Genomic DNA, 10,317 nt, shown 5'->3' with positions numbered 1-10,317 from the left:
TGTGTAATTGATGCATTATACGTCTTGTAGATTACTTTCTGATCCACAAAGCAAGATGATTTTGTGAAATAAGAGTATTTTTCCCTCTTAAACTTTATTGTTCTTTCTTCCTATACAGGTAAGAGCAAGAGCAACAGAACTTAAGTTGGCAACTGCTGAGGAAACTAATCTCCTTGAAGGCCGGGATATTCACATACATTTTCCTGCTGGGGCTGTACCTAAGGATGGACCATCAGCTGGCGTGACTCTTGTAACTGCACTGGTTTCACTGTTCAGTCAGAGAAAAGTACGAGCAGATACGGCAATGACAGGGGAGATGACTCTTAGAGGTTTGGTTTTACCTGTAGGCGGTATTAAGGATAAGGTATGCTTTATTTTTATGGCATTTATTTTAGTATTTAGGTATGGTTTCATCAATCTGAATCAATTAACTCTTTTGACTCTAGACCATAAAAGAATTTCCTGGTGGAGAAACTCAGTTTAGTGTCTGTCACGACATGTTTGCTTCCACCTTTCAAATCACCTTGTCAAAAAAGATTAAGCTACCATAAATAACTGCAGAAGAAATTAGCGCGCTTGTCCTTGAACATTTTGAACATTAAGTGAAATAAGACCTAATGTGATCAAGAACTATAGCATGAACAGTATGTCATGCTACAATAACCTTGAATAGTAACTCCTTTTGCTCTCCTCATTCTTTCTATATCATATCCTCCTGCAACCTCTATCCCTAGCAAAGTTAGAGGTTTTGCATATTCTTTGATGTGAGAAAGATTTTGACGTGAGATTCACCAGACTCCGGTGCAGGTACAGAGTCAAACACTTCCATTTGAATCGGATATAGTTCAAGATAGAAGTTGGTATTATGCCCTTGAGCCTGCTTACTAGTGACTACTAGTATTTACTTTCGAAAAGATAGTAGAGCTGTAATGGTTGGACTCCTGAATTTCCATATACCTAATTAAAAATGGCAATAAGCGGAACATTGTAACGTCAATATGCTTCACCCTATCTCTTTCTTTCAGAGACACGGTAATTTTGACTTTTTGAGCTCATTGGGATGATGTCAATATCTTTCTGCTTTTTTGGATGCCATATATAGGATACCTATCAAACTAAAAGAGATTGATATTGATCGAAACACTGTGTATTTCATATGAACAATTTAATCAATGATAGGTTACTTCGTTGTGCTCAGCTGTTTTTTCACGTTTCAGTTTAGATAACAGCAGTCCTTGCCGCAAAGGTGATCTGCTTTTAGTTTTGATATTTGACAACATACTACACAGGTTTTAGCGGCCCATCGGTATGGTATCAAGAGAGTTATTCTACCAGAAAGAAACTTGAAGGACTTGGTGGAGGTACCATCAGCTGTGCTTTCCAGCCTCGAGGTAAAATGTTCCCCCTCGACTGTGTTTCACAATTGTTAACAGCCAGCTTCAGCTGGTTACTATAACCAGAGATCCAAAATTGAACCGGATTTTATCACGCTTCTTTCTAGAACTCAATTGAGGCCTTTGAGATGTTTCGGTCATTTACGCTGACTAAAATACAAAAGATTGCATGGTTCATTTTCTAATTAATTCTTGTTGAAATAGATTTTACTAGCGAAGCGAATGGAGGACGTGTTAGAACATGCCTTTGAAGGTGGTTGCCCGTGGAGACAGCACTCTAAATTATGACAAGCCTCGCAATCTAATAATAAGTATCTTGTGATTAAACACATCCGATTGTCGCCCAGACATCTTGCAAAGACAGAACGATGACCTCTTTTGGCCGGCATCAAGCATAAAGATGGCTATTAAATGCAGCAAACTTTTCGACCCTATTTAATTTCCAGTGTTTCAAATGTGTCTTGTAACATTCTCATGAAAATCCTATGTACTATTCTTCTCTCAGCAAGCTGTATTTGCTGGAACATTGAAGCTTACATTTTTCTTTATACGAAACCCTTTCCCTGTTGTATTATTCTTCTCTCAGCAAGCTAAATTTGCAGCAGTATAAACTGCGTCCTTTTTCCTTTTATTGTCCATGTTGAAATAAGAAGAAAACTCTTTATTTTATATTCCGATTTCCTTAATCCTCTGGTTATAATGGGATAATCTGGTGTGGAGTAACCCTTTTGTTCCTCTTCTAGAGGCCCATTTGATATATCTTTTGGAAAATAGAAAAGTTCCTTCCGGGATTAAGAAGCTGCTTTTGGATTTATTTGAATTATTTTCTTGAATTGCTTTATTAGAAAAGTTTTTAAAAGAAGTTGACACACAGTGCTTTTCTATTAAAGGTAGAAGTAGAGTCTGGCCAGACGAGCTTAAAATATATGGTGAAGTACTCCGCTTTGATGTGGGCTGTTCTTGAAACTCGACTCGTGCCTAGCACTACTGATGCTAGAAGCATCATTCATATTATTGTAGTCAAATTCAAACAAGTATAATGCATTTTGATTCTTGGTGTAGATGTGGACACTATAAGAAGGGTGGTAATATTAATTATAATTATAGAAGAAAATAGTAGAACAGCTGCAAAAAATGACTCTTTAAATTGGAATTTTGACTTCCCTAGCAAGTTGATAAATTAAATTGAATAAGCTGCAATCAGCTTGACCAAAGTTATTCAGTCTGTTTTTTAATCTATAGATTTAGACAGGTCCAATAAATCCAACCACCACCAACTAGAAATTGTTTAAACTTTGAAAGTGCCTTAGGCTGCATTTGGCGCACTGAATTTGAATTAAATAACATGGGGGGTGTTTGAACCACATTATTTTCGTAATAATGTATTCTTAAATAGTGTATTGATGGGAAATATGTGATTAAAAAAATAAGAAAAAGTTTTTGATCTGCGTGTAATATTATTTTATTGAAGAACGTGTGGTTGAAATGATGTCAAATCACTGTTTAAGAATACATTTTTTTGAAATAATGTGACTCAAACAGGCCCTAAATAACATAAGAAAAGAAAATATGGTTTTAATGGCTACCGTTAGTTTAATACATTATAATAATAGTAGCCATATGGTATTGCTCACACTATTTTATGTTTAATTCTTGATATGATTTCGACACCGTAACAATATAATATCAAAGTTCCTTGACAATGCTTAGATTAAACAAATAAATTTCCAACAAATTGACTTTTTTTCTCTATATGGTTATTTATATTATAGTCTTTTTCCATGCGTGTTTAATTGGAATGGTTAATTTGCCCAATGAAGAAGATTAAATGACAACAAACATGATATAAAATAATGGGTAAGAGAGTTAATGACATACTATCAATCTATGATATTATTTTTAATTGCACCTACGCCACTACTAAGTGTCCCCCATTGAATTTGTGGCTAACTTAATTGTAAAGAGATCATAAATTATATTACAAAGAAGATATAAGCAAGAAAAATTTAAATTTCGTACACACGTGTAAATCTCTTGAGAATTATTGTTAATTCTTTAAAGAGATTATACCATAAAGTTGAGCTTTGTGTTGTTAAATCATGACTTGAATCTATTGTTGTTACGTTTTAACGTCAATAAATTATTATATTGAGTAACACTTGCGGAATCTTCAGAGATATTTATAACATATAATCATTCACATGGTTTTTGAATTTTAGTATTTTAATGAAATAAGAAATAGTTGCAAAATCTAACTAGCTATGCGGAACATACAACAAATATGGATTATTTGTGATTAGGTTGCAAGGGTAGAGCTAATAAGCCTCTATAGTATTAGTAGCTTAATCTATCATTAGAGTAGTTGAAATGTTGGTCTGATCCATCAAAAGGGGATTAGAGATTTTTTTATTTTATTTTATTTTATTTTTTTTAATTGGTTGAGATTTGAATTTGAAGTAGTTACCCGATCAAAAGATTAAAGTGAGTCATTATAGATTGGATTACACAATCTAAGAGACAGGAATGTTTCATTTGATAGGATGTCTGCTTCTTATAGAAAAGTTCCTGAGAAAGTTACTTTACATTGGTTTTCTTTGAAAAATTCTTTCAGCTACACTTAGTGTTTTTAAAAAATTATCTAAACATATTCAAAAGCAAGTTCTTGGTCTCAAAAATAATTTTTGACTTTCCAAATGTTTTGTCAAACATGTCCTAATTTGGGTTCATACCAAAACACCGTGAATTGAAAAAAATTAATATTCTACATCAATATTAATCCATCACATATTTTAAATACGTACTTTTGTACTTAAAACTTGGAGAGAATCTCCAATACAAAATATTTTTATCATATAAGTAAATAGACATTATTTAAAAAAAAAAAAAAATCTTCTTCAACGCAAGTTGATTGAAACTTGTCAAGCTAACGTGGTTGAATAAAAATAGACATTATCTAGAACTCCATTTAAATTCAGAAACTATGTTTGGCATGCTAAATGACTCTCATGTAGATTTAAAGTCTTTCAACATATCTACCACGTAGACTACGTACAACTTATAGAATACATTAGAGATGCTTCTATATAGCACAAGTATACTATGATATCCTTACATGTCTCACTAGGGTGATCATGCAGAGCAACTGGTCAAATCGAGGCCAAAATTTATCAACTAACCCCACTACATGAAAATTGATAAATTTTGAATAGAATGCATAACGATTTTATGGTCTATAATCGCAATATTATTAAGGGTATGTTTGGAAAGTGTTTATAAATAGAAAAGTAAAGAAAGTAGTATTTATAGATATTAAGAAATAAGGGTAAACTTGGTTCGGTTTGGGTGGTTTGTAATATATTTTCAACTCAAACCATTTCAAGTAGTTTGAAAATTTTTCAAACCAAACAAAATCATTTTGTTTTTCGAACCAAACCAAACCAAAACATAATTTCCGATTTTTTAATTCGCTATTTACTAATTGACATTATAGTAATATATTTAAAACAAGTTAACATAAAAATTTAAAGGATAACTAATAATGTTAAATGTTAAATTACATTCATATTTATCATGAAACCCACCAATTAATTATTTTTAAAGTTGGTTGCTAAAAAATATTAATAAAACAAATATATCTTTCTTCATTTTTATTAACCTTTTTTTGTTTGACTTTTACATTATCACATAACGGTGGGTAAAGCTAGAATCACATTCGCTATTACAGTTTGGTTAAAACTCATTTCGTCTTGTTATTGATATGGTAAATAAAGATTGAACATGATATGTTTAGATATACAAAGACGGATGGAGCTTATGGTTATTGGGAATTGACGAATTTCATTCTTTAAATGAAAGTAAAAGGTAATAGTATTAGTTAGGGAATTTTAACATTTTTTGTACAATCAATACGCTCGAGTAAATTTAACCAATAATTACTGAATTTTACACTTGGTTACTACTTGCTCACTCATCTTTTATAGGTTACTGAATGCTCACTCATCTTTTCATATAATTACTCATTCACCACTCGTCTCTTCAAATAATTGGGTGATTTTTGCGGCAAATTTTCGACAACTTTCGACCACAAAGAATGTCGAATTTTGATACCGTTGGAAAGCCTACGATGTTCTCTTCAATTACCACCCAAAATCACATTATAACTCCAAGGGATTCGATCGAAAAATTGCCTTAAAAGTTGTCCAAAAATTCTGAAAATCTGCCCAGATTTTCAAATTTTTTGGGCAACTTTCGACGATCAAAATTATTGAATTTTGATACCATTGGAAAGCCCACAATGTCCTCTTCAATTACCATCCAAAATTTCCCCACAAGTCCAAAGGATTCGGTCGGAATAAACCCACAAAGTCAGCATCTCGAAAAGGCGAAAATCTGGACAAAGTTCGGGATGCTGACTTTGTGAGTTTATTCCGATCGAATCCTTTGGAGTTATGGAGAAATTTTTAGTGGTAATTGAAGAGGACATTGTGAGCTTTCCAATGGTATCAAAATTCGATAATTTTGATGGTCGAAAGTTGCCGAAAAATTGCCTTAAAAGTCGCCCAAAAAATCTGAAAATCTGGGCAAATTTTTAGAATTTTTGGGCGACTTTTAAGGCAAAATTTCGATCGAATACCTTGGAGTTATAATGAGATTTTGGGTGGTAATTGAAGAGGATATCATGGGCTTTTCAACGGTATCAAAATTCAACATTCTTTGTGGTCGGAAGTTGTCAAAAAGTTGCCGCAAAAGTCGCCCAATTATTTGAAGAGACGAGTGGTGAATGAGTAATTATATGAAAAGATGAGTCAGCATTCAGTAACCTGTGAAAAATGAGTGAGCACGTAGTAACCAAGTATAAAGTTCAGTGATTATTGGTTAAATTTACTCCAATACGCTCTGTCCTTTGTTCTTTCCAAACCACAGACAAGTTCATTAATCATCTAGGCACATATATAGTCATTTTTTTTTATCCAAACCACAACTTACAAGTGTATAATAAGTTCAAAAACAATAAATAAAGAATGAACATGGAAAAATGGATTGAATGAAAATCTGAGACTTACTGAGATAGAAGAGAGAAAGAGGCAATTCAAATAGAAATTAGCAGACTAACAGGCAAAAGACGACCAATTTATGTTTGGGAAATAAGAGTTCATGCTAGAGCATTTGAAGCTTTGAACGTGATTTGTTGCCGTAGTTTTGTTGAATTATGATCTAGATTGTCGGAAATATGTCTTTTTTCATTTCATATGATTTGGGAATAATTTTAGTTTAGTTTAGATATTGGATGATGACATGTATTGTGAACTTGTTAAATCATGGGCCAATAATGATGAACCTAATTTACTTCATATGATTATTTCAATTGACTAGTTGTAATTTGTATTGCTAAATTGATTTTTTTTTTGAAAAGTGAAAACTATAAAATTTTGTAAGTTAATAAAATTATTGTTTTAATTAAAAATTATAAACACAGTTCGGTTTGGTTTTGTGCGATTTTTGAAAATTAAAATCTAAACCAAACCATTTTGAAACGGTTTAGTTCGATTTGTGAGAAAAAACTATGGGTCTAGTTGGGCCTGAACCAACGGTTTTGATTTGATTTGCAGTTTTACTATTTTTCGTGCAGCCCTATTAAGAAAATACGTGAATTAAAAGTAATTTCACTTTTGATAAGTATTTATAAAGATGCCAAACATACGCTAATAATAACCAAGATGCAAGGCACGGATGTGGAATTGGGTCGCCTTGCACTGTGCTGAGCCAAATATACCTACAATGGACACATTATGTGTAGCATAGAACCAGTTGATAATTGTGATGAGTGCTCCATACTCATTATATTTATACCACTTAATTCATTATTTTGCTACAATTAAGAGTGTTTTAGAACCTTTTAATGTGTGTTTTGATGTTGTGATATAAGTTAATGAAATTGAATGAAATAAACAAAAGTTAGCGAAATTGGAGAAAATGTCAAATTGTAAGAGATCCAAAGTTCGAGGACTAAAGCGCAAATATTTAAAAGTTGTGTCGAACCTCTCGATGAAGATCCAAGAGTGTTAAGAGTCAATTGAATGAAGAAAAATGTCCAATGGATCAATTTTAGGCAAAATATGATCACAAATCAATTTGAGACCCATTTTTGACATAGCAAACGATCTAATTGGAGAATGATGTCTGAATAAAAATTGTAGCTCTTTGAGTTAACTTTTCAACGCATCTTGAATCACCTCAATTGGACAATTAACAAGAAAATTATACTAAAAATATTAAAAAATGTGCAATTTGTCGTTTTCGACCGAACCAGGCACCAAATTGGGCGCTCTCACTGAAAATAATAGCAAGCCCTACGCCACAGCACCCAACTTATTGTCAATAATAGCAACCCCTGCGTCGCAATGCCCATCTTGGGCGCCGAGGCACTGGATATGCGAGAAAATGTGTTTTTATGATTTTGAACTCTTTTCTTGGCTTAATTCAACCCTAACTCGTTCAAGACACCAACATACTCGTTCAAGCCCTACGCCACAGCGCCGAGGCAAGAATAACATCAAGAGAAGAAATTGAATATCTACATCCTAGTTTTTTCTACTCTCTTCTTTATGTTTTCTTATATAAATTTTTGTGTTTCCATATAATATATCATGAATTAAAATCATATTCTAGGGTTTGATGTAACCAAATTTGATATTATGATTTGATTTTATCATAGCTATTTTTATTTTATTTTCCACATATGTTTAATTGAATCATGATTTTAATGCTTTCGATTGCCTGATCAACAATTGAATGATTTGATGATGCTAATCAATTCTGACGCTCGAGAAGGCGAAATTTATGCATGATCATAAGATTGACACAACATAAGTTTTATAAGTTTCGAGAGAAAGTATAAAATTTGTGAAGCTTACTCCACAAAAGAATCAAATCTTTATTAAATTCTTGATTTTCAATTCGGAACAGAGATGTTGGAATTGAAATCTAGGATTAATTTCTAATCGGTACTCGAAAGAGGGGGTGAGAAATACATTAGGATTTTTGCTTTTAAATATGAAAAATTTGATTTGCATGACTGAACATAATTGAATTATAATTGATAGTGAGGTGAAATTATTCCCTAAACTTTTCCATTTTGATTTAGTTGTATAATTTGCATCCCTTGAATTCGTCACCACACTCATCGTGTTAATTTAGTTTAAAAACATTGATTCTAAAATTTCATTTTTCTAGATAAAATAAAAACTACTCAATTATAGTACTTTGTAGAAATTAAATTACAATCCCCATGGGTTCGACATTCTAACTCCTTTATTATATTACAAAACTTAACACTGTATACTTGCGATATAAATCACGTTTTAGAAAATGCATGACAAACTCTAAGATAGAAAGTCTAATTAAAATTAAATTTAAAATTGAATTAAGCACCAATGATGTGTTATATAAATTCATTGGTGAATTTTAAACTTAATTCAAATGTTGAAATCTATCGTAAGTTCATCCACTAATTAATTTATATGACATGTCATCGGTGCTGAATAGAAATGAGCACCGATTCTAATTAGATTATTCATGTGTCTATTTAAAAGTTTAGAAGTATTACAAGTTAAACATAAATCTTTAAGGATTTTCTTTATGATTTTAAATCAAATAAAGTATGGTAAAAATGGAGTTCCAAATCATTTTATAAAGTACAAATGGGACCAAATCCTAAGCTTTCGGGAAAATGTTTGGCTAAATGAGCTTTGGACAGTAATGTCCTAAAATTCGTTAATTCAAAACTTGAATTATTAGGGTTAACATGATTTGGTTTGGTTCGGTTCGGTTCGATTTTTCTTAGAATCGAAAAGAGAACCAAACCAGATCCAAAATTTTCTAATATTGAGTAAGTGGAACTGTCGGATTCAAATTTAGTTATGGAACTGTTCAGGTTCGATTTCATTTGGCTTTCGAGTTTCGTACTATAATTAAGTTTTTTTAATATTTATAAAGTTACATTAATCAAACTAATGATATATTCAATTTTCGCTCTTACAAAATAATATAGTTCAATATTTTGTATTTTTTGCGTCTCTCTTTATTGAGTCTTTATAGGTTTGATTGTTAAAATCATAGAAAAAGAAGATAGCGAGTCACAATAATTAAGAGAGGCGTAGTCAAGTTTCAATTCGATTTATCTATAATGGTTGAAACGACACTACGGTAAAATAACGGATTTGGGTAAAGCATATGTCAATTTGATTAAATTGAATTTGTATTGGAAATTAAAAATAGGAAGATCATATTTTTGGGTTTGAGCTAAATTAATTTGTTAGGAAATTTATGTAGAAAAAACAAAATAATTTAGCTAATCTAAAATAAATAAATTTAAAAAATTAGGGAGATTCAATTCTTATTCTTTTTTCTTTTTATCTAGAATTGAGAATCGAAAATAATTGTCGGTTCTCAATTCAGATACCCATTTGGGTATTTAACTTAAGAATAACTGCCTAAATTCGGTTCAGTTCTGATTGGGTTCGGTTCGGTCCGATTCGATTCGTGAGTTTCGTCAAATCCTCTTATGAATTATAGTTGCCCACTTTTTACAATGGTAAGTTAATGAAAACATTGTGGCTGAATGTATTTACACCATAATTTTTAATAATTTGATTACATTTTAATTTTATAAAAAGTTTCATAACATTTATACACTATCACATTTAATCCTCAAACTTTCTTCCATTGCAGTTATTGTTTAGGCGACAATGGACCTTACTGAATTTGTTTAGTTCAAAGTCTTTTCTTATTATTAAATAAAATAAGTTTAGGTGACAATGATCAATGATTCCTATTAATTTATTATTCAGTAAATTCATTGGACAAGCCGACAAGGCATCAGTTGGGTCAACTATCGCCTATATTATGCTAAGCACCAATAGTG

At 31.7% G+C, this 10,317-nt stretch overlaps 1 protein-coding gene across 1 annotated transcript in view; it reads left to right on the top strand.

Annotated features, from left to right (window-relative positions):
* The window catches only part of LOC111389893 (lon protease homolog 2, peroxisomal), a 26,474-nt gene extending 24,409 nt beyond the window's left edge, over positions 1-2,065 (top strand). The window contains exons 15-17 of the mRNA XM_023014872.1: positions 119-364; positions 1,290-1,391; positions 1,599-2,065. Of these exons, the coding sequence (XP_022870640.1) occupies positions 119-364; positions 1,290-1,391; positions 1,599-1,682 (432 nt within the window). The 3' untranslated portion in view covers positions 1,683-2,065. The remainder of the gene's footprint in view (positions 1-118; positions 365-1,289; positions 1,392-1,598) is intronic.
* The last annotated feature ends 8,252 nt before the right edge of the window (positions 2,066-10,317 follow it).

This window comes from Olea europaea, unplaced genomic scaffold (assembly GCF_002742605.1).
Source record: "Olea europaea var. sylvestris unplaced genomic scaffold, O_europaea_v1 scaffold630, whole genome shotgun sequence".
NCBI lineage: Eukaryota > Viridiplantae > Streptophyta > Magnoliopsida > Lamiales > Oleaceae > Olea > Olea europaea.
This window is presented reverse-complemented; position numbering and strand designations above follow the sequence as displayed.